The sequence below is a fragment of the Pinus tabuliformis genome, chromosome 8, assembly GCF_031772625.1.
Source record: "Pinus tabuliformis cultivar Carrire ecotype Pingquan chromosome 8, CPIR1, whole genome shotgun sequence".
Classification (NCBI taxonomy): Eukaryota; Viridiplantae; Streptophyta; class Pinopsida; order Pinales; family Pinaceae; genus Pinus; species Pinus tabuliformis.
In genome coordinates, this window is record NC_142294.1 from 1335190367 (window position 1) to 1335215543 (window position 25177).

Sequence of the window (25177 nt, forward strand, 5' to 3'; positions counted from 1 at the left end):
TTTGTAGGAGGTGAAGAAGGTGCGAGAGGACCTAAGGAGTCCCTAGTACCCTTCTGGAGACTTCCACTATGATCAAGCTTCGAAAAATCACTCGCATGAACTTCTACAAGAGGCTGTAGGGGATCTACAAGAGGCTCTACAGGAGGATCTACAGGAGGAGGCTGAAAGTGGTTTTTGGAGGTCTGAAGGTGGAAAAATGATGGGAAAAGGAGAATGAAGGCTGGATGGAGGTGTTGAGGGGTCTAGGACTCTGTCAGTGATGATCAGGAATGAAGGAGATGGTTGGATTTATTCAAATGTCAAGAAAGCAACTTTGTGGAAAAATGTAGGAATTAGGGCAATTTGGAGAAGTATGGCGAATGAGTGGGGGAAATCTTGAGAAATGAACTGGTACAGGTTATGCTATGGAGGAATGATAGGCTGGAGTGTTCTACGAGTGAGCTGCACACTTACTTTTCAAAACTGACCCAAGCAAGAACTGAAAAACAAAGTTTTGCATATTTTGACCTAAAATCTGGCCTAAAACCAGAGAAATACTTAACAAAACTTTATGGGCGGAAAACTATGCGAGAAAACCATGGAAAATGAACAAGAAAGGATCTTTTTATGTTATTGCAGCAAACTATCTAATCAACCTGAAGCAAGAACATCTATTCTAATCATCAAAAGCAACCTAATTAATAAAGCAAGTTTTAACCTAAACAATAGAAATTATTTCATGAACGTAAGAAAAAAAACATATAAATACACAAAGGAGGTGCTTAGCACTTGGGTTGGGCCCAACCCCAAGAGCTTCAGCCCCCTAGGAAAGATCAGTGCTGGTTCAAAGCTAGATTCATCTTCATTGATCAAAAAATAATAGTTACATCACAAAACTGCCTGCAAAAAGAGCTCAAAAATGAGCTGAGTACAAGGGCTGCACTAAAGTGCAAAAAGAGACTATCAAATGGCTAACCTCTAACTAAAAAAACTAAGGCCCTAAGCCTTATTATTTATACAAATGGGGACCTCCAACAGTCCTCTTAAAATCAAGGAACTCGGCTTCCTGGAACTGAAGATAACAACAGTTTCACTAGACCTGCTTAGCTGCCCCTTGGAATCATCATTGGTGGGATTTTGTACTCCGAGCTGTTGATGGAGAACTCGAGAAAGGGGTCATAAATGAAGGGAACACCCTCCTACAAATCCTCTCCCTTGTCCTTCCTCGAATTTGGCTGCCGAGTGCTCATTAAACCTTTGATTTTGTCTTAAAATTGACCAAAAATCTGCATAAAGCACACATTAGACTTCTTGGCATAATGACTAACCCAATTCGCTCCATTAGCATAAATATAATCAAAAACATGCAATAAACTAATGAGAATGGTGGATTAAGTCGAATTAAGAGGCAAAATGAGCCCATATAATTACCTATTTCTCGGGCTCATCACGGACCTGACAGATTTATGAATAAAACAATGAAGGATTTGAGTTCCATGGTGAACGGTATATCGGGCAGGCTTCAGGCAATAAGTGGTATTGGAATGGCTTCACTCGATTCCATACATTGGCTAACATGTAGCATGACGTAGGAGAGAGAAAACCACTTTTCAAGTGGGTAATCCCCGTGCAAGTAGGCCACCCAAAATGACCGTCAACCGTTAGATTAACATTCACGGTGGAGAATGCACAAGATGGTTGGATGATCAGGTTGGATATGAATCGTCGGATTGAAGGAAGATCAAACGGTGTGGAATGTCAAATGGCTATTGGCGAACGAGGAATGACAGCTGTTTGATTCATCCGTTTCAGGATTAGTGCTGGAGAAAGGCCGACGGTTGGGTCCACCCACGCCCACCGGTATTTTCGTTGGTAAATTGTTTCTATTATAAACAATCAGTTTCCACGCTTTAAGAGGGGGGTAACTAAAACGTGTTATAAAACAAGATTAATAGAACCAGAAGGGGAGTTGGCAGACAAAGTGAGGAGAGAACGGAGCAAAGCCAAAGAGGTTTTGCAACCATCCAGGGGATCTGGAGGTCGTGTCACTTAGTGCGACTCGAGAGTTTCGAGTGTAAACTCTGTGTTAAATACCATTTTTGTGTTGAGACTCAGTGTTGATCTCACACTTGTAACAACCTGTATTTGAAGACATAATATAGAGGTCAACACTAAAATCTTGGACCAGGAGACGTAGCGAGGAAGTCTGGTGAACTCCTTTATCATTTTGGCTGTGTTGATGTGATTTTGTTATGCTTTCTAATTGTTAATTGTCTATATTATTCGCAATATTTTCGATCCATTGCACTAAGTAATATAGGCATTCCTGCACATGAGTCTGTAATACCTTTGTCATTAGTTTAAGATCATTTATGAGATCACCTTTGGAGTAGATTATAGCCATTATTTGAAGCAAATTTTGAGGTGAAGTACTTAGAGGTTTGAACAATGGAGTATTTTATGCCTTGGGCAACAAAGAAATTGAAGCTTTTGGACAATGGACAAGGTGAAAGTCTAGTGCAATCTTATAAATCAGTTGTGCAGAAGATATCTTATTGGAGGACCATTGAAGAATTAAATATCTTGAATACAATATTGAAGGAAACCTATTGAAGTTAGATACTTCAGAGCGCACTTTTTGAAGCACATTTTGGACCAGCATTTGAAGAAAACTGTGGGACATCTTGATGAATCCTTGAAACAGAGTTTGCAGTAGTCCTTGTACTTGGAGCTTTGAATTTAAAGGATTCTTTGGAAACTATCTTGAGCATCTAGCAGACTTGTTGAAGTCTAGTTTGGAAATCTTATGAAGATTGACAGACTTGTTCATTTGTGAAGACTAGTGAAGAATTATTGACTTTTGAAGCATTCTTGAGCATTCATTGGAGAATCCTTCACTATCTTGGATACTTCTTGGGAATTTTTTTGAAGACACCTTCAGGCATTATTGAAGACATATTGAAGCTGATCTTGGAGACATTATTGGATACCATGGTGCATTGAAGCCATCATGAGGTAACCTTGGAGAAATTGTTTAGATGACATGAAAAGTAGTGGTGACACCTACTGAGAAGACAAGGTTGTCATTAATGAAGTGATTTGGAGGAGGCATTTTTGAAGAGATTAACAAGGATATTTGAAGAAGATATTGGGATATGTGAAGAATAATCAAACACATCTTGATGAATTGAAGCCGAGGGTTGGAGCCTCATAGAGACGAGGTTGTTGCCTTGGAAGATAGGTTTGGATCCCTAGAGGATAGGAATACTCAAGAAAATAGGTTGGAGCCTGTACCAAAGATAGGGTTGGCGCCCGAGAGGTTGGTGCCTGAAAGTGACATGGTTGGAGCCTTGGGAAGTCCAAGTAGGTGCTTGGAAAACTAGAGGTTGGAGCTTGGGAGATTGAAGATTGGTGTCTTCATCTAGGGATGGAGCCCTACACATTATTGTATTGAATTTGTTGTAAAGAAGAGATTAATAAAAGTATTTATTCTTATTGTTCATTTTGTGTTCTAATTATAAGTGATCTAACTAGTAAAAATAACAATTGAAAAGAAATACCGATTCACCCCCTCTCAGTATTTCCAACAAAAGATTTGAAGAAGTTTGAGAATAAAAACTACGTTTTGAAAAAAAATAAAAAAATCACATATTTAAATTCCCCAATCCCAATAAAAATGTCAATTTATTTTCAAATCCATCCTAAATCAATTAGCATTCCTTTCTTCATACTTAAAAACTATAGGCACATTAAAACCAAAGTTAAGTGGTTAGTGATGAGACATTGGAACATCAAAAAGTTTTGTTTGTGATCTTTATTGTTTTTTAGATATCTAAAAACTATACACAAGTTGAAACCAAAGTCAGGTAGTTAGTGATGAGACGTTGGAACACCGGAGTGATTTATCAGGCATCGTTATTAGTTTTTAGATATTTTTTGGAAGACCAACTGAACATGGGAGTGTTAAAACATATATGAAAAACAAAATGTGATCTAGAAGAACATAATTATGGAGTCAGAAGGAATGATATTGACTTATCCTAGAATAGAGTTTTTTTATGGAATATATTTAAAACTATCATTAAGGAATACAAGTATTTGAATCATGATTCAGAAAACAATGAACTTGTGATTATATAAAGTATAATGAATATATTTATAACTACACCTTTTTAGCACACATGTCATGGATCTTGATGCATTTAAGATCTTGTTCTCGTGTCAGCATCAAAATGTTAAAAAAATTACACTGGTATTAGAGATCATCATAACTACAGACAAACCTACGACAATAAGAGGACTTCAACCTAGGCCTAGATAACTTGAAGTTCTCTAAAGTGTTCTATGTCGAAATTCCTCTTCTTCATCAGTGTTCTCTACCTAGCACCAAAGCAAATGTTGAAGAAACTCTCGAATGAGGGATTTGTGAATGTGTTCAGGAAAAACATATATCCATCCATGAAGTAAATTGAGGTAAGAAAGAAGCATACGGGCTCCATCACATCCCACAATAGTTCCCAGAATGTCAATGTCATTAAACCCAATGTCTGAAGGAAAAAAAACCCCAATCCCAAATGTGATTTAGTCATGGCATGAGTCTCCGCTTTCTTCTCAATTTATGCTCTCTTTTTCTAGTCTCTCCAACTATTTCTTGCAAGGATCACTCTTTGTTGCCAGGGTTGTAGGCATGAATTAAACCTGTTGTCTGAAGACCAAAAAGTACCAACCCCAAACGTAATTCAACCATGACATGACTTTCCACTTTCTGATCAATCTCTACTTTCTCTTTCTCTATTCTCTCGAGCTCTTCCTTGCTGGGACCACTCTTTAATACGAGGGGAATATGCATGAATATCTTTTAGAAATCTCTTGCTATCTGAAACCATGCCAAAATAAAAATAATATGAATGAAACCAAAACCAAAAACCCTAAAATTAACGAATCCGGAACCCTGAAAATCATAAATAAATGTTGAATTAGATCAACCTTTTAAGTTCGAAGATAAATAGTGTTGTTTATAGGGGAACATGTCATGATTTGTCAAGTAGCTTCGCTATGCCTTTCACTTCTTCCTCTGAAGACCCCTCCATCAACTCCATGCAAAATCGCAACAGCTCCTCATACGAATTGTAGTCGTCATGAATCTGATGTAGTATTTCTTTGGTAGCCTCCAACCAGAGGAACTCAGCAATCTCTTACATGAGGGGCTAATAACCTTTATACGTTTTCATCGAAAGGTGTCTACAGAATTTGTAGGGAGTGATTGTGAGCGTAAAAATGTGAGGGAATATAGTGCACAGATGTGAGACTGAGATGAAAAGAGTTGACAAAATTTGGAGGTGAACTAATTAGCAAAGAAAGCCTATTGACCTAATAAATATCAATTACAAAATGTTTTATATTTTTACTTAAAAACATAATGTCTACCTTAATAAATTGATTTTTTTTCTTGAAAATTACTATTTTTTTAAATGAGTATTTATAATTAAAAATATAAATATTTTTGTTAAATCAACTACATTATAAACTCTAATACATGAAAATTCAAATATTAATTAATTAATGAGTATTTCTGGAGGGGGCAATATATTCCACTTAGTCGTTATAATCTAACCAGTGGCATATGTGGAACCCCTTTGAATATGCTAAAACTCTCCCGATGAAAAGATTTATAACTTTTCATAATTAACATTTACCGTTTAGGTTTCATGCATAATATACACACGGTAACACACTCACTTATTAAAATTCAAAATTTTTATAAATATAACTAAATATCTTCACAAGGAATGATAATAAACAAAGTTTGATATATAATATTTTATTATTTTGTTTAAATACTAATTCTTTAATTTACTCTAAAAAGTTGGGTATTACAATTTCTCTAATTTATTCAGAAAAGTTGGAGTATCAAAATCTTTCTATTTTAATCACCTCAAATTTTTTCAGCAGATCTACAGGAGTATCCCTGTGATTTTACCATCCATACTACACTTTGTGATTTTACAGGGATACTATGAACTTTGGATCCAATTTTCAACAGATGACAAGAAATATTAGTCGAGAATGACAGTTGACAGAATCCAATCCAAATTTTTTCAAAACACATCCAGATCTGGGAAAATCATTAAAAGGGCACTTTTTCAAACATTTGGATTATGCATTAACAGATTTGTCCAGAGATAGAAACAATTCACAGTGATAGCAACTAACCCAATCCTATATGCATTCTATCAAACACACCAAGATCTTGAAAAAAATATGAAAAGGCCATTTTCCCAAAAAGTCAGATCTCTAGATTCCAATTCCACCTTATCAATACCACATTATCCCTGCCACATAGGCACCACATCATCTTCTTGCCACATTAGCATGCCTCTCTGATGATTTAATCTATCACATCATCTTAATTTGTCTTTCATGCCACATCATACTCCATTTTGTATGGGTCCACGTGTTCTACCTTGCTAGCATTTGAATTTTTGCTTTTCATAAAAACATAGCTTAAAGAATTTTTGGACATCTTTACTTCTAGATCTGTCAACAAATGGGCTCCATTTATTAGGATTCTATTAATATACATTCTCATTAACGGACCACCGACCATTAGGCTACATGATACACCTGCCTTAATTTAATCCAGTTCGGTTTACAGTCTGTAACTAACAAAAATGGGAATAACCTTCGTGAACTAACAAATTCATTCACCGGACAAATTCGTTCACGGACCAGTAGGGAGAAAGTTTTGTGGCCATCAAGCCACTGGGGTAGCAAAAAAGATAAACCTTATACTTTTAATTGGTTCAATTGACAAACTTCAATTGATGTTAACTAGAAAAGATATCGTCAACTAATGGTATTATATGACTAGATATCACGTGATTTTACATATTGACCATGTTAACACTAAATATCTAATGAACAAATCAATTAATAATGGTGCGGTAACTAGATGGTTGTTACTATTGCAAGAATTTGAGAAAATATAATGTGGTGGCGAACTTTCTTTCGAGGCTTACCACAAATAAAAATGAGCCACTTGTTGAAGACTTTTTCTTAATGAACATTTTTTGCAGTATCTATTAACTCACCATGGTTTGCAGATATTGCTAACTATTTGGTCGCAAGGAAGCTTACACCTCATCTATTTCTAAAGGAATGAAAAATATCATTAATTAAAGTTGGTTATTTTCATGGATCAATGGATGTATCTTTTACATGGGCCGTATCTAGTTATCTAGTGATGTGTAAGAGAGGATGAGATCCATGGCATATTAAAGGCTTGTCATAATGGGCCTTGTGAATGCCATTTTGTAGATGAGAGGACTGACTATAAGGTACTCCATCAATCGTATAACTGGCCCTCCATTTTTTGAGATGCCACCCAGTAAATAAAAATATGTGAAAATTCCCAACACACGAGAAGGCCAATCGAGTCAAATGAAATGCCGCTAGAACCCTTTGAAAAGTGGGTTTTTGATTTTCAAACCTATCAACCCTCCATCCCGGAAAATCTCCTATCCCTTGCTCTACACTAATTATGTTAGAAAGTAGATGGAAGCAAAGGCACTCTCAACCACAATAGAACAAGCAGTAGCAAACTTCCTCCATGGAGAAATCTTTGTCATATTTGGGGTATCACGAGAGATTGTCACTAATGGAGGGGCACAATTCACTACAACACTAATTAAGGACATCATAGAGGCATATAATATTAAACACATGTTAACCACGCCATATCATCCATACGTTAATGGGCAAGTAGGAGGGGAAAATAAGATAACCGAGACCATCATTTCAAAAACTATATAACTCCACCTCAAAGATTGGGCAAATAGACTAACTAATGCATTTTGGGCCTACCAAACTACATGGTGAAAAACCGCTACCTACACTCTATAGGAGGTAGTATATGGAGAAAGAGTTCTTTTACTAATAGAGACAAAAGTACAAACCTTGAGGACAATAATGGAATTGGGCATGAATCTATCTAAGGTGCAACAACAAATTCTTCTCCAAATCAATGAGGTAGATGAACTTTGTAGAGTCTACTCTACATTAGACAACTATTGTTCAACAACAAAGGAATCGGTGGCATGAGAAGCTCATAAAGAAGATGAGATTCAAAGTCGAATATTGGGCCTTATTATTTGATTTAAGATCCAAAGTCTTTAAATGAAAATTTCATCCATGTTGGCTAGGGCCATTTGAGATCATTAATACATATAACAATAGGCCCATCAAGCTTTGTACCATTGATGAAAAAGAACTCCATTGATGGAAAATGGGCACGAGCTTCAATTGTATCACAAGCCATTATCCAAGGAAGACTATTATCACAAGCATAGCTCATTCGGTGGATGCCCCCTGTAATTTATAAGCGTTTTGAAATTCAAAATCAGTTTTTCCCTCCAGTTCTAGTGTCGTGACATTAAGCCTGCAGCAGATCAGTCTGAATCTAGCTCGTACCTTGTCTCTTAATTTCCCGCCACACACTCCTTCTCGCCATGAGTCAGACATCTTATCATGAATAGTGATAGCAATGGTCACCTCTCTGCTTGACAACACATTAGCACAGCCCATTCTACGCAACCGCGACCCTTGTGACAGACCAAATCTACACACACCCTAGTTGTCACGCAGCTTGACCAGGGAAAATTTTAAGAACCCCCCCTAAATTTATATGTATAATAAATAGGCGAATCTCCATGGTATATAGGAAAAATGGAAGGCGATTTTATCAATAATATAATATGTATATATAATTTTTTGGCGAATCTCTCACCAGGCATGCTGAATATTTTACTCAATTATAAAATCTTGTAAGATCTTGGTGAGTCTTTCACTAAATAATAAAACTTTGTAAGGTCCTAGTGAATCTTAGCATTGTGAACTCTTAGAGATTTTTTTTAAAAAGTATAAAACCATATATGACAAGAGCCACATGGTGGCAATATCACTGTTTTTTTCACATTTCCACGAAATGGAACTTGTTTATAAAATTATAAAAAAGCCAACCAAGTCCCTTATAATATGCAAGTAAGCTTATAACAAAGTCTGATACATCTACTATGCTTGTCTTCATTCAAGTGCCATAGCTGCTATACTTAACACTGTGAATCACAACTCTCTCAGAACTCAACTCTATAGTGTAATTAAAACCTTTGGAAATTGAATCTGACAACTCTATAAAAAGGGTTAGTGAAATAGAAGCTTTTGTGAATGAGCCCACTAATTATCACTGCTAAACAATCAATCCAGACTATGAAGTCTTCCATCTTGATCACAATCGTGCTCATGATCAAGGGAGTGCGACCACCTAGCCTGACATAATGGCCATCATAGCTTCCAATAATCAACAACCACCTTGCAAGGACATCCTAGCTCATGTCTCATGAATTTTATTCATCAATCTTAACTAATATAAATCTTATAAAGATAATATTAGAATCCTCTCCATATTCACTGTTAATACAAGGGTAAAGGAAATTTTCTAGTTCAAGGCACTAGCCAATACCAACTTTGGTATTTGTGAGCCCTTTGTGGGGATGCACTTACCCTGCCCCGTTGGCTTTCTGCCTTGTAAAATAGTTCAAGGATCACAAGACTTTCCAATCTTCCTACTCCATTAGACACATTTTATATGCTATACATAGTGAATGGAAAAGAAGCATTATAGAACACACAATTTCACAGAAGGAAAAAAAAATCTTAGCCAGTTCAATATCAAAATCTTAACCACTGATTAATAAAGAATAACAAGTAGTGTAATGAATTGTTTCGAGTTATTTATTTACAAGCTGTAAAGAATGTAGTGGAATGGAAAATATTACTTAGGCAACCCTTCAATATTTTCTACTAATATGTCTGTGCATGTACATATGAAATTAAGAGCATTGTTGAATACAAAGTTTCCTTTTCTCTTGCCTCCATTTTGACAAATCAATGTGAAATCAGTGTCACTTTGAATCCCCTTTCCTGTGTGGATGTTTTGACAAATCAATGTGAAATCAAAGTCACTTTGAATTTCCTTTCCTGCGAGGGATCACATCCACAGTTGATTAGTAAAATATAATCTACTATATATTATATTCAAGAAACTGACTGTAATCTACAGTGGAAACGAGAGCTCAATTCTTATTCTGAATTTGAATATCTCATGACAACATAAGAGATAAAAATGCATATGGCCTTAGTAGCTAGAAAACAATCACTCCATCATTACAAGACCACCTAGATTTCGGCACTTAATCTAAATAATGGCACTAGTTGTAGTGCTTATTTGCATTAACACCATGGAAAAGCAACAACAATGTTTCAAAGTACACTTACTAGAAAAGTTGTAATGTTATGAGAATATTTAATGATAGCATCTAAACCTCATAGCTATGGTGGGGAAACTAGGGAACCCAAATATTGGAAGATATCTCATACCAAATCTGAGAAAAAAATAAAAAAGGGAAAAAATCAAAATCTATAAATCAAGCAATGAATTGTTTACAAATCAAATACAATTCCTTTAACTAACAGTTAAATTGTGGTGATATATTTAAATATTTAGTAAGAGGGTAACTTCAAACCATGGAATATTACCTTTGTCATTACTGTCATCCCTCAGTGACTGAGGTTACAAATCAATACTTATGGAAAGATTGTAAGAAATTTTGTGAAATAGTAAAGCGTAACCTCTATTTTCAAGCAACAAAATCAAGACATTGTTACATCAAGAGCCATAATTGATACATAATCAATGAATCAAGTCCTTGTATGGCACAAGCTTGTTTCACAACCTCTATTTTCTCAATAACAAAATCAAGACATTGTATGTGGTTATTGCCAAAAGGAAACAGCGTTCTAATTTGGAAGAGGATCTTATCAAAAGACATGGATTTATTCAAAGATACAAAGCCTAATGGGTTACTGAAAAATAAGTTGGAATATGGGATCATGATACTTAAATTTAAAAAATATGATTTCCTTTTAGAAACATTACAATTATACAATGTTTTTTGAAAGAATTAGAATTTGAAATTGGGCCTTTCTATCAAGACAAATTTTCATTAACAGAATGTACTTTCCTACCTGAAACGTTGTAGATATCCAAGAAAAACTTGAAAAGCATAAGAGAACTTAGCATAATGTACTTTCTTTCCTTCCTTAACATTCTTAAAGAGTTGAGGTTCCTCAAGTCATCAGGTAACTTTCGAAGGAAATGATAGTTAGTAATAGTCCAATTCACAACTGAAGATGTGTCACAAATACGAGGGGGCATCTCCTCCAAATCACAAAAGTGCTCTAGGTTAAAATCTAGCATTATTGGAAGCTTAATGCTCGACTCGTTGTTATTGAACCCAAACATTTTTCCATTCTTCACTAAAAGCTTAAAGATAGCTTCTCTAAGTTCTACATTACTTTACTATGCTCTTGAAGTGGGGGCACATGCAGGCTCTCCAAGTGAATAGTCTTAAACTAAGTGAAGATAAGGCTGATAGATCATTCAGTGTGGATCTCTTTAACCCATAATTGAATATTGTGTCTCTCTTGAACCCATAATTGAATACTATTAGGACTTTCAAATTTTTCATGGAACTCAAAAATGTTGGAAGAAAGTATTTGCTTCTAAAAAGAGTAAAACTAAAGCCTCTACTTGAGGACAATTGATGTCACACCACTAACACTTCTCCATGGAATCTATATAGGTAAACCACAAATGCAGAATTCCATTAGAATATTGTGTTTATTGAATACACAAATGAAATCATTGCATTTCTTTAAAATATCTTTTGAAATCAAAATTACTAAAATTACATATCGATAACCTAGTGGGTGTATGATTAAATTCACCCGTGTCATTCACAGAAGGCATGAGAAAAAACCTAATACTATATATAAAACCAAGAAAAATTCAAATTCATCACTTCTAGGGACCTCGTAACCACCCTGCCACTACACAAGTATGTTCCCCTTTGCAGTTAGAAAAATTACCCAAATTACAATCTATTTACTCCAGCATATGTTAGAAAGTTATAGAAGGATGACTAGTGCAATCAATCCATTCCTTTTAGCCCTGGATTTGTTTCAGTTTAAAACAGAAGTATACAAATATACGTGTCCAATGTCTATGCTTTAACCATTCGCCTTAAGATGTTTTTACAATATAATTTCCTAAGTCTATTTAATATCTTCATTATCATAAAAACCAACCTATATCCATCTTAACTCCACATCTACCACTCTTAGGGGGATGAAATCTATTTATCCCTCTGAGCACTTGGTAGACCCAGAATTAAGATGGATCTAAGATGATAGAATTTCCCATTTAAATAGTCTATGCTCACATGAATACCATGGTATTACCATGGGTCAATACCATGGGTTATCATAAACCTGGAACTTAAAAATTACTATTAGTAATTTATAAAAATCAATAAAATTAATAGTTGAATTTTATTTTATTTTTTATTTTAACCAAGCTAAAATGTTTAACATACATTAAATTACAACATCCATTTTTACTCTTGATCCACCAAGCCCCGAGAGGGATCAAATATTTTTTCACTCTATGCTAGTTTGCATATCACGATATTTGATACTTCTCGGGGGTTAGTAGATCCAGAGTAAAGATGGATCTATGCTGGTTTAATTCCCCCATTTAAATAGGCTACATTCCAGGTGAATACCATGGGTCAATACCATGTCTAGTTTTATTTTTATTAATACTAATATTAGGGTTAATAATGTTTTTTTGCATGGTATTAATAACAATCTAGTCCATGGTATTTGTCCCATAGTATTTTGCCCATAGGTTTCACCTAAATATAACGCATTTTTTGAGTGTTCGTAAATATAAGGTGACTTATGGAGTAAATATAAAAAAATGTTTTATTTGTTTACCATACCTCTCGTTTATTTATATTTTTATTAATTTCCCATACCTGTTTTATAAATATGGTATTTGGCCCATAGGATTCACTTAAATAAAACCTCTTTCTTGAGCCTTCATAAATAGAACGAGGGTTATGGACTAAATATAAAAGGAGGTTTTATTTATTTACCATACGTCTAGTTTATTTATATTTTTATTTATTTACCATACCTTTTGAGTAAGTATAAAAAGACGTTCTATTTATTTACCATACCTCCACTTTACTTATATTTTTATTTGTTTACACCGTTGCATGTATATAAGGTGACTTATGGAGTAAATATAAAAAATGTTTTATTTATTTACCATACCTCTCATTTATTTATAGTTTTATTAATTTACCATAGCTCTTTTATAAATATGGTATTTGGCCCATAGGATTCACTTAAATAAAACCTATTCTTGAAAATGGGTGAATGGATTCACTTAAATAAAACCTATTCTTGAAAATGGGCGAATGGAAGGTTGTAACTCCTAGTTTCAAGGGCTAAATTTACCTTTTTTACCCTCTCCCTTAAAATAAGGTGGGCTATTTGAGGTGATTTGTAAAAATGTGCTATGATACAAAATATTCGCCCACTAAAAATTTAAAACCCCTTAATTTCGCCAAAGGGCGAACATTCGCCCCTAAAATTTTCTATGGCAGCTTCCCCCTAGATTGCTTGATCATCCCGCGCTCTCTTTCAACTAGCTGGAGCGGTGAGACTGTCCTTCGGGCGGTTAGTCAGGCAGTCGGCCCACCCATGTAGTACTTCAGGAGACTGCCATTTACTCTTCCTGGGAAGGGATCTCCATTGAGCTTAACAAGCTAGACTGTCCCTCCATCTATAACTTCTTTGACTACATAGGGTCCCAACCAATGCATTCGAAGCTTGCCAAGGAATTTCTCGAACTTGTTGTCATATAGTAATACCATATCATTCTCCTTGAACGTGTGCACCTTGATATGGCGATCATGCCAAGCTTTCTCTCGCTACTTCTGTACCTGATGATGGAATCTGGCCAAAAACCGTTCTTCTTCAAGTTCTTCCAATTGCGTGCGCTGTTCCTCCAAAGCCCCGTGGTCTGCCATGCTAGTCATTACCGTGATGCACAAACTCACGACAATGTACTCCATTGGCATTACGGCTTCCATGCCGTAGACTAGCTGGAAAGGTGTCTGGCCCATCAACTTCTTACATGTGGTTCAGTATGCCCATAGCATAGCAGGGATACACAAGTCCCAATCGTTTTGCTACACATTACATACTTTGGTCAACGCAGTCTTCAAAATCTTATTGAATGCTTCGACGGTCCCATTTTCTTGTGGATGGTATGGCATACTCTGTTGCTGATATATCTAGAATTCCTCCATGAGCACACTAATAGTGTCATTCAGGAAGTGTTTTCCACGGTCACTCATTAGAATTTTGGGACATCCAAACCGTGTCAACACATTCTCGAATAAAAAAAAATTCTGTTGTAGCAGCCGTCTAGTCCTTAACCGGTTGTGCTTCGGCCCACTAGGTCAAGTACTCTGTCGCGGTGATGATATAGCGCATGCCCGTCTTCCCTTGAGGTGTGATAGGCCAAACAAAGTCGATTGCCCATTTCTCGAATGGTTGCAACATCATCTGTGGCTTGAGTGGCATTTCATCCCTCCGCGATGGTTTCCTAGTCCGTTGACATACGTCGCAGGCCGAATAGTACACTTTTGAATCTTGATGTAGAGTTGGCCACCATAGTCTGGTGCGGAGAATATTTTGTGCTGTAGCGCGTCCCACATAATGTCCTCCTACAACCCCTCCATGTGCTTTGACAAGGATCTGTCCTTGCTCAAATTCAAGTACATATTTGTGTAATACTTCATCGTTACCCATCTTGTAAAGTTGCCCTGCAATAACAGTAAAGTCTGTTGCGCATATTATCAATTTCTTATGCTGCACCGAATACCCCAGTGGTGCGGTTCTTGTGGTTAATAAATGGATTATATCCTCAAAGTGGCCATCCGTGATGCACACGGCATAGAGCTGTGCGTCAGGTAGTCCCTCTTCTAAGTTTGTGGGTTCTTCACTATTTTCAATTCGGGACAGGTGATCTGGGCCAGCATTCAGACATCGTGGCTTGATGATGACTTCAAAATCATATTCCTGAAACAATAACAACCATCGACAAATGTGCCCCCCCAACACAAGCTTATTCACTAGGTATTTTAGCGCAGAGTGATCAGTATACATCTTAAAGTGTCCTCTGAGTAGGTAGTGGCAGTGTTTCTGGAGTGCGTATGCCATCGCCAATCCCTCCCGCTCTATAGTGGAGTATTTCTTCTCAGCTTTGGACAATTGTCAACTTGCAAATGCGATCGGGTGATTAATTCCTTCTTTTCCTTCCTGTGTGAGTACTGCACCCAACGTGATACACGAAGCATCAACATGCACGTGAAATTCGATGTCCCATTTTGGAAAGACAAAGATTGGAGCTGATGCCATCTTTTCTTTGAGTGTTTCCAGACTTTTGTTACATTCCTCATTCTAGAAATAAGTAGCGCCCTTTTTCAACAATTGTTCCATCGGTGTCGTGATCTACGCGTAGCTCTTGATGAAATTTCGATGGTAACCAGTGTGTCCCAGTGTGGCACACAGCTACTTGACACTTTGCGGTGCTTGCAGATTGAGTATGATAGCAATCTTTGCCAGGTCCACCATGAGGCCTTGCCTAAAGATCACATGGCCGAGCAAGTTCCCGAAGGGGACGAGGAAAGTACACTTCTTTAGGTTTAGCGCAAACTAGTGTCGGCGGCAAGTATCCAACATTAACCGTAAGCTCACAACATGTTTCTTGACTAACCCAAATACGGTCCAATCATCAAGATATACTTCCAAAAACTTATGTATAAATTCCTTGAATGTAGCTACCACTATGTGCGAGAATATCGCCGGCGCATTCTTCAGCCCAAAGGGCATCACAATGTACTGAAAACAACCCCATTCGGTAGTGAAAGTTTTTTTACTCCTGTCCTCTAGCACGATCTTAATTTGGTGATACCCCGAGAAACCGTCCGTGAAGGAGTAGGATTCTTGTCCCCCCACATTTTCCAGTGCCTCGTTTGTAAATGGCATCAGAAAGGGATCGTTAACACATGCATCGTTGAGCTTCCTGAGATCCATGCAAATACGAATTTCACCTTTCTGTTCTTTCTCCTAGACAACCATAGGGCTTACCCAATCGGATTCCTCTACTAGTTCAATTATTCCTACCGCAAGCATTTTTTCCAACTCTTTGCGGACCTTCGCTTTGTATTTCAGATTCAATTGGTAAGGTTGCTGCTTGACTGGCTTTGCGTTCAGCTTCAGTGTTATCTTCATCATCCCTAGGTCTCCTAGGATACCTTTTAACTCAGTCATCTTGGTCAGGAATAAGTCTTGATACTCGTGAAATATCTCAACGACTTTATTCACCGTGGCATCATCCCAATAATCCCTAAGCGTTGCATACTTCGGCTCTTCCTCCGTACCAATGTTCACTTGCTTTGTTTTTAGCGGCACGGTGATGTCAGGATCCTCGATCATTGGTCCAAGCACCTCGCGACTCCCTTCCGTTTCTGGAATATTGATGTTTCTAGGGTCATCGTCATCATCCTCTACCTGCACATTGTAACATTCTAGGGCCTGACACAGCTGACGAGACCATGCTAGTTGAACGACTTCCTTTGGTTCCAATGGTATCTTGAAAATGGCAGTCTTGACGAGTTGCAGTGCATCATCCACGGTATCCATCCATGGGTCCTCAAATAAGAATGTTAATAAGAATCCTTCGTGCAAGATATCCCATTCACTTGTACCATGGCAGAGCTTCGTTTCAGTATACCAGTTCCTGGGGATGACATCCAAGGTGTGATAAAACAAGTGAACCCACTCTAGTTGGGGTTCTTTTCCATAGGCTTTGGTCCATTTCGTGAGGTGTTCACGTGGATCATCACATCCATCATATTTCTCGGTGATTCGTAATTCCGGCTTCCCAAACCTTAGCTACATCATTCATCTGCAGTTGCGCCAGTCTTAAAAGGTTCCTTCGTGTGTTCCCCACCAGCGCACAGGTGTAGCGCGTAGCGCGCATTTTAATGCATCAAACCTCTGGTGCTCCGGTACAACATTCTTGAACTTGTTCAAGAACTCATCTACCTCTGTTAGCTAAGCATCAAACCTCTAGTGCTCTAGTACAACAATCTCGAACTTGTTGAAGAACTCATCTACCTCCGTTAGCCCATCATATTTTGGTAGATCTCGATCTTAAGCGGTTACACAACACAACGACCTGGTCATCATGTTGCAATTTAATGTTGTTACTTCATTCAGCCAATTATGCCATCGTTCATCTTCCTCTTCTGCAGTCTAGGACTCGGCACGCTCCCACGGCACTCTTTCCTCGGCAGTCGGATTTACCCAGTCCAGAGTTCGCGCGGTGATTTTGTAGATACAATCCAGTTCATCATCATCTTCCTCATCTTGCACCGACTCAGTATATTGCACCCCCTCCATCGGATCTAGTGGGATGATCACGCGGAGCAACTTTTTCTCAAATATCATCTTTCGCTTCTATAAAGTAATGATGTCATTCATATCTGTGGCCCAGTTTATACCTAACAGTGTGGGGTAAGGGTTACTGTCATCCACAATTTCTATTACTTCGAAGTTCATTTGCGTACTGATGCCTTCGATGTCCACTGTCACCCCTTGCGATCTTCCCAACGGCAAGGTCTTCTACTGGTTGGCCATCCGGAGTTGAATCGGAGACCATTGTAGGGTGGGCCTACCCATGTGTTCCCACGTTCGCCTAGGCAAAATCATTCGACCCTAAATCCAGAATGACCTGGTCCATCTCATACCTGTCGATCTGTGTCGTGATTCGCATCTCCTGTCCGGTGTGCAGAGAGTGTTTTCCCAATTTTCGGACCATGCGGTTCCGCTGACCCTGCTCACTTAGTAATCAGCTCTTGCAGTACTTTAACAGCTCTATTGTCACGCAGCAACTTCATACATGTCTCTAAAAAGGTGGTAAGCATAGAGGGATCCATTCCCGGCTCAATTAGATCCCTTCCACCTGGAGTAGAGATGTCCGTGAAGCTCTCCTGAGATTCCTTTGCTGTCTTCTTCACCTGTTCCATTTCAAAGTCAGGTTCACTTGTAGGGGCATCACAAACCCTCTCATCTTCTGCAAGTTGTTTTCGTGCATCTCCCACTGTAGCTGTGCCACTATTTAGTACCATGTTTACGCTAGGGTCCGCTTCGCGCAGTTCGGCCCTCATCATTTAAACGTTCTGCGTCACTGTAGGTTGTGCTGCCCTCTTCTCACGTATTTGTGCTATCAACGTGGGGCAATCTATCATTTCATGATTGAACTGCTCGTAGTAAGGGCACGATATTCTGGTCATGTTGGTACAATCCCACGCATAGTGCCCTAGTCCACCACAGTTATAGGAGATTAGCTGCCCATGGCCCCTCCCTAGCCCCATTCCCTGTCCTTGTCCTTGCCCCTGAAACCCATCGCGTGCCATTGTTGCAGCTGGATCTAGACCTCGCACCTTAGTCTGCACCCTGTAAGCAGGTGCTCGATCCATCAACAACTCATAACTTCGGCAATTGCGTTCATCATGGCCCATAGAGCTACAGAACTTGCAAAATAGCTGTTGAGGGGGTTGTACAAGCTTTAGCAATAGATCGCAGTTGTTTATGTTGTGCTTGCCCCCCACTTGGCAGATCATGCACCAGAGTGCGGCCACCATGATTGGCCCTACTTGTGCCTCTGGTCACAATGGCATTGGTCCCCCTCCTGCCAGATAGTTTGTGAATATTAGACGGTGATCCTTATCATGACCCTGGCCTTTGCATCTTACACACCAAATTTCTTCTCGTGCTTCTAGCCGGGTTGCCTTCTCTTGTTTCAAACTCTGCATTTCTAAACACAGGTTTTGTATTTGTGCGTGGATTTGGTGAACTCCAAACCCTGGATCCTGTATTGGAGTTTCATGTAACCTCATCGCTATCTCTAATGCTTCAGCTTGGGTTGAGATCTTTTGCTATGACAACGTTGTCCTCAGATGTGGTGTTAATGACGCCACAAACCACGCGCAGTGTTGCGAATCCGTCAGTGTCATGTTCGCCTTGCGGATTGTACTTTTCAATTTTTGATCTAGATCCCATGGGGTTTCACCAGGCATCATTGCGATCTCCTTGAACCCAATGATCGACTGCATTTCTGATTTTGGCCGGCTAAACTCTTTTTTCAATACCTCCCTGATCTCCGTTATTCCTGCATTCGGGTGATCGCTCGAGTGCTTTATATACCATGTCAACGCGCGGTCCTGCAATGCGCTGACCAGAGTAGCCTTTTTGATGTTATCATCCCTAACTGCGTACGCTTCCCACACTGCCCCTACTATGAACCAAAACTGTTCTAGATCTTCACTTCTTGCTCCTTTGAATACCAGCAACTTGATTGCGCTTCTCATTTTTAACTCCTGTTGTGTGTGTGGGTATGCTAGAGCCTATTACGACCTTGTACCACTTCTGATCCACACAATCTTCAATATCTTTCTACGCAAGGCTTCAAAATTCCACCATTATACATCCCTTAGGTAGATCTTGGTCCCGACAATGGAACCATTTGTTGGCTTATTGGGCACTGACCCAGGTTCGGAAGAGTGGTTAGCCAAACAAATCCCGTAGCTACCGACCCTTTCGGCAATAGTCCGTAGACCGCGAACTGGGTCTCACCCGAGGTAGCAGGGGAGGGTGCTGGAACCAAGTTTCCACACCCTTGGGATGTCTTGATGTGGTCTGGAGGGGTCGCGAACTGTTCTGTGGCCTTGCGCCACTCTGGATTATTATTGAGCTTCCACAAAGATCCGCGCGGTTGTACTTTCTTATTAATGAAATTAGTATAAATCTGATATTTTAATTATAGCCTTTAAGCAAGCATTTAACAATAAAACCCAATGCGTGCAATTATAAAAGGATAGAAACTCATATAACAGATGTAGAAATCAGAACACAATAGATCCGTGATATTTCAGAAATCACTTATCTTTATTAAAATCTTAGCCAATTGTTGCACTGAAAATTGTCACCTTGACATTCTGCTATCTATGTGAGTTCATTACCACTCATACTTTCCTCCTCTGCAAGTCTAAAACATCAGTTCCTCATATCAAGCCTTGAAAATAAGAGAAAAGCTCTCAAAAGTTTTTAAAACTCTGGTTCCACACTTTCTCTTTGTCTTACCTGCGGTCCTGCACCTAATGGTCATGTCTCTAGTGCACTTGGCCGCACTGTCTCTATGTTAAAGGTGCGAACCCCTGTAAAAGTTAAAAAGGCGTGAGTATATTCTGAAAAACTCACTTTCAGTTATTTCTAGAAGCTTCTAGAAGGAATCTTGAGGTGGCAAGTTCGCTCTTTTAAGGTTCATGTATCTCATACCTTAAGGAGCTAACCCCTTGATGTGAGGAGCTTATCCCTTTGAAGGAGGATTCTATCCCTTCATAGGTGGACCTGTAACCTCATCCTCTGCACTATAAAAAGAAGCATTGGGCTAGCTAACAGGGAGTTAGAAGCTTGGTATTTTTGAGGGAAAATGTTGTTGGAACTTAGTCTTCTTTAGTTGATTTTTTATGAGGAGAGATTACATACCACTAAGATCTCATTTGGAAAAGTGCAAGACTTGTCAAAGTAAAGGAAATTCCTATTTCGGACCCCAGGAAGAGCTTGTTCAACATCAAGGCTGAAAAGGTTGTAAGGTTCTTCTACTTCAAAGTTAATACAAATAAATTTGTTTTTATCAATAAGCTATTAATTCATGGTTTATTTTATGGATTCCTTGATCACCATAATAGGCATGATTTATAATATTTTCTATGCAAGTTCTATTTAATGTTTGCTTGTTTGTGATTGCAGGTCTTCAAAGATAACTCTTTCGAATGACCGGAGGATGACTACTACGAAAAAACATTGGATCTAGGGTAGGATCTTAACACCTTTGTAATATTTACTTATAAATCGCATATGTCTAGAGAAAGATAAATTTGTTTGTATGTTTGTTGCTAGACTATCTTCTGATACTAGGGAAATCGGCCTTGTATGCAAGATCGATTTATCCGACCAACACCAATACAACTAGACCTGCCCTGCGCACTCAGCTGCAGGGGTCAGCGCACACACTTGTGGACTCTACCAGGCCTCTGCGCACACAGCTACAGAGCCTCTACCTATCTACCAACAACCTTGACTCGAACTTACAAACACAGAGAATATTGCCTTCACAATCTTATAATCGTCAAGATCCCAGAATTTAACTACCCCCTTCTACCCTTAGAGCCTCGCTCTATTTATACGTTCCCATGGTCCGCGGACCATGGTCAGACTGACTTACTTTCTATTATTCTATATTATTTCTAGGTGGACAACCCTTTGACTCGACCTATTACATTTCGCGCTCTGCGCATTTTGGAGATTTACAATATTATTACCTAACTTATAGGCTTTAAGCCCCAAAACTGTTACGCGGGGCCACCGCTACCCAACAGAAAAGGAAAGAAGTTTGAATAGACTAAGGGGTGTGCAACTAGTTTTGAGCCGCCGAAGCAGTTCCTTACAAATGCATCAGTCTTGAAGACTACAGATCAGATAAATAGTTTGTGGTATGTATAGATGCTTACAAGAGAGGACTTGGTGGAGTCTTGATGCAGGAAGTACATATAGTATGTTATGAGTCAAGGAAATTGAATGAGCATGAGAAAAATTATGTGACTCATGTTCTTGAGTTAGCAGCAATCATTCATGAATTAAATATGTGGAGACACTATCTCCTTGGCGGGAGGCTCATTTTTATGACTGATCATAGTGGGCTGAGATACTTATTTGGCTAACCTAATCTAAATTACAGACAAGCTAGATGGTTGGCCACACTTAGTGAGTTTGGCTTCGATATCAAGTAGATTAAGGGTAAGGAGAACAAGGTTGCATATTCTCTTAGTAAAAGAGTATAGGTGAATCATATTGAAACAATGAGATCTTATGGGACAAACTTGCAATAACGGATCTTGCAGGAAGGAAAATAGGATGACAGGTACCAACGTCTTAAGCACAGGTTACAACAATAAGGTACAAGTGATTAGGATGTGGATTATCATCTCACGAAGTATGGTTTGGTAAGATTTAGAGACAAGATCTGTGTGCTAGACAACAACGAGCTCAAGAATCTTATCTTGAGGGACTTTCATGTGAATCTGTATTCAGGTCACCCGGGATATCAAAAGACATTGACAATGGTTAAGAATTTCTATAACTTACCGAACTTGAAGAAAGAGGTGGTTGAGTATGTTACAATATTTTTGGATTTTCAGGAGGTAAAAGCATAGTGTCAGCATCCATGTGGGTTATTACAGTCGATTATGATTCCAAAGTGGAAATGGGAGGTCATTTCCATGGACTTCCCTGTTTTGATGTAATAACATTGATCCTAGTGAAACAAGGCCACATGTTATGTTTAGAGACAACCAAATTCTATGTTGCCGAAGCCCTTCCAGCTATGGTATTATGTCTGGTTACAATGGGCCCAAATAAATTAACTTTGGACAAGTGATTGTCGATGTCAAATAATTATTGACATCAATAATCAATGATAATGGAACTTCAACTCTAGATGAAACCAAAGGTGATAGTGCTTCTCTTTTCTGGTCTCTCAGATGAACTTAATATAAAGCTCTAACAACTTAGAAAGGGATGAAATGGATCAGTTCTTAAGGGTTCTTTTTAGTAATTTTCCAGTCGGGAACTTATCTTAAAACAGGGAAATTTTTCAGGATATTAATTGTAAAGTTAAATAACATCAAATTAATCAGAAGTGGCAGACATTGTAGATTGATACTATTAAGATGCGCAAATTAAGATTGCATTGTGGTGATATCTAGAACCATCGTAAAATCCAAGTATAATTTGGTTAGGATATTGAAAGGGAATTATTTTCATCTATTATCGTTGTGCCTAGAACTTGTCGTGTCCAAAATGTTTAGAGGTGTAATATATGTGTTGCATTTCGCTTGGAATGGATTGAATTGGAATTGCAGAATAGAGTCTGGGTAGACTTGGTAGGCCTAATGTTACAATATTTTCATCTACATTTGATCGGATGTATTCTATAAAATCTACTATGGTTTCATTTTGATAGAAATCAAAATGTATTGGAAATTACATCAATTTTGTCCTAAAACAAATTTGGTTTTAAGCTTTGAAATGATAGGGATGTAATCCATAAAATCTATTGTGGTTGTATTTTGATAGGAATAAAAATGTATTGGAAATTGCATATTTTTTTCCTAAAATAATTTGACTATATGCTTTGAAATGATATGGGAATATCTGAGACAATCTATTATGGAGAAGAGGCAGAGGAATTTGAGGGCGTTTCTGAATGTCATAGAAGAAGGTTTTATGAGGAGTCTTATGGATAAGGACTTGGAGATGGAAAATGTGAATCGTAGAACATGTAATTGGAGAGGCTTAAGAATTTGTAACTAGAAGCCCATTAATGGTAGAGCAAAGCGAGAAATCATGAAGTGACAGTGACAACATTAAAAGTAATCTTCAGCAGGAAGTGGTGCAAAGCAAGGAGCAAACCATAGAAGGATGTGGCAATAATGAGGCATATGATGCAGAATCGGCTCATTTAAATGGTTGATATATGCCGATGGGCGTATATGAAGCATATATACAACCACATTTTCCAATGTGGTTGATATACGCCGATAGACTTGTATCAAGGACATTAATACTTATTATGTGTATTTTTTTAAACACCAACTATTGCTGATTATTAATAACTATATAAATAATAGCAACCATATTCTTATATATTTAGCATATATTATTATATAATTATTATATTAATATTATAATAATAATATTAACTCATAATAATATTATATTATTATAATAATATAATTATTATTATTATATTATTATAAAAATAATATAATAGTTATAATAATTATTATTATTATATTATACTACTACTATAATAATAATAATAGCAATTATATCGTATTATTATTATAATAATATAATATATTTATTACTATATTATAATAATAATAATAATAATAATAATTCATAATAACAACCATAGTCCAATAATAATTGGAATTGTGATAAGGGACTTATTATATGTATTTTTTTAAAGACAACTATTTATGATTATTAATAACTATATAAATAATAACTACCATATTCTTATGATTATTATACTAATATTATAATATTAATATTAATTAGTAATAATAATAATGGATAATAATAATAATAATATATTATTATTATTATTAGTAACTCATAATAACAACCCATGGTCCAATAATAATTAGAATTGTGATAAGTGAATAATAAACCCAAGGGATTAATACTAAAACCCAATGGAATAATATTAAACCCAAGATATTAATATTATAAACCCAATGTATATAAACCCTAAGATAAATTTTTTAAACACTAAAATAAACATGATTCACCATCGTCAATTTTTATAAATAATGACAACCATATTCTTATGATTATTGTATTAATATTATAATAATAATATTAATTAGTAATAATAATAATGGATAATAATATTATATTATCATTATATTTATAATAATAATATAATATAATTATTATTATATTATTATAATAATAATTATAATAGTTATAATAATAATAATAATAATTGTTAACTCATAATAACAACCCATGGTCCAATAATAATTAGAATTGTGATAAGTGAATAATAAACCCTAGGGATTGATACTAAAATCCAATGGAATAACATTAAACCCAAAGGACTAATATTATAAGCCCAATGTATGTAAACCCTAAGATAAATATTATAAACACTAAAATAAACATGATTCACCATCGTTGATTTTTATATTGAGACAGTCCTTATCACAATTCCATGTTGGACCATGGTTGGCCATGGTTGACCAGGGAATAATAAAGCCAAATCAACAATAAAGCCAAGGGATTAATACTACAACCCCAAGGGATTATGAACCTAAGGGAATAATATTAAACCCAAGGGACTAATATTATAAATACAAGGTATATAAACCCTACGCGAAGTCAATTTTTGTCATAATGCGAGATCAGACCATGATTTACCACAATTGACCATGGTTAGTTATGGTTGACCATGATTGATATTATAAACCCAAGGGATTGATATTATGAACCCAAGGGATTATGAACGCAAGGGAATAATATTAAA

General features: G+C 37.2%; 1 protein-coding gene across 2 annotated transcripts in view; it reads right to left on the reverse strand.

Moving 5' to 3' along the window:
* Window positions 1–928: 928 nt before the first annotated feature.
* LOC149240398 (plasmodesmata-located protein 7-like) overlaps window positions 929–25177 on the reverse strand; it is a 43240-nt gene continuing 18991 nt past the window's right edge. The window contains exon 2 of one of the 2 annotated variants that reach the window (XM_089367294.1): window positions 929–1265. In XM_089367294.1, the coding sequence (XP_089223420.1) occupies window positions 1156–1265 (110 nt within the window). In that variant the 3' untranslated portion in view covers window positions 929–1155. Of the gene's footprint in view, window positions 1266–9792; window positions 10015–25177 lie in introns of those variants that run through there. The other variant, XM_089367293.1, reaches the window with a different exon arrangement.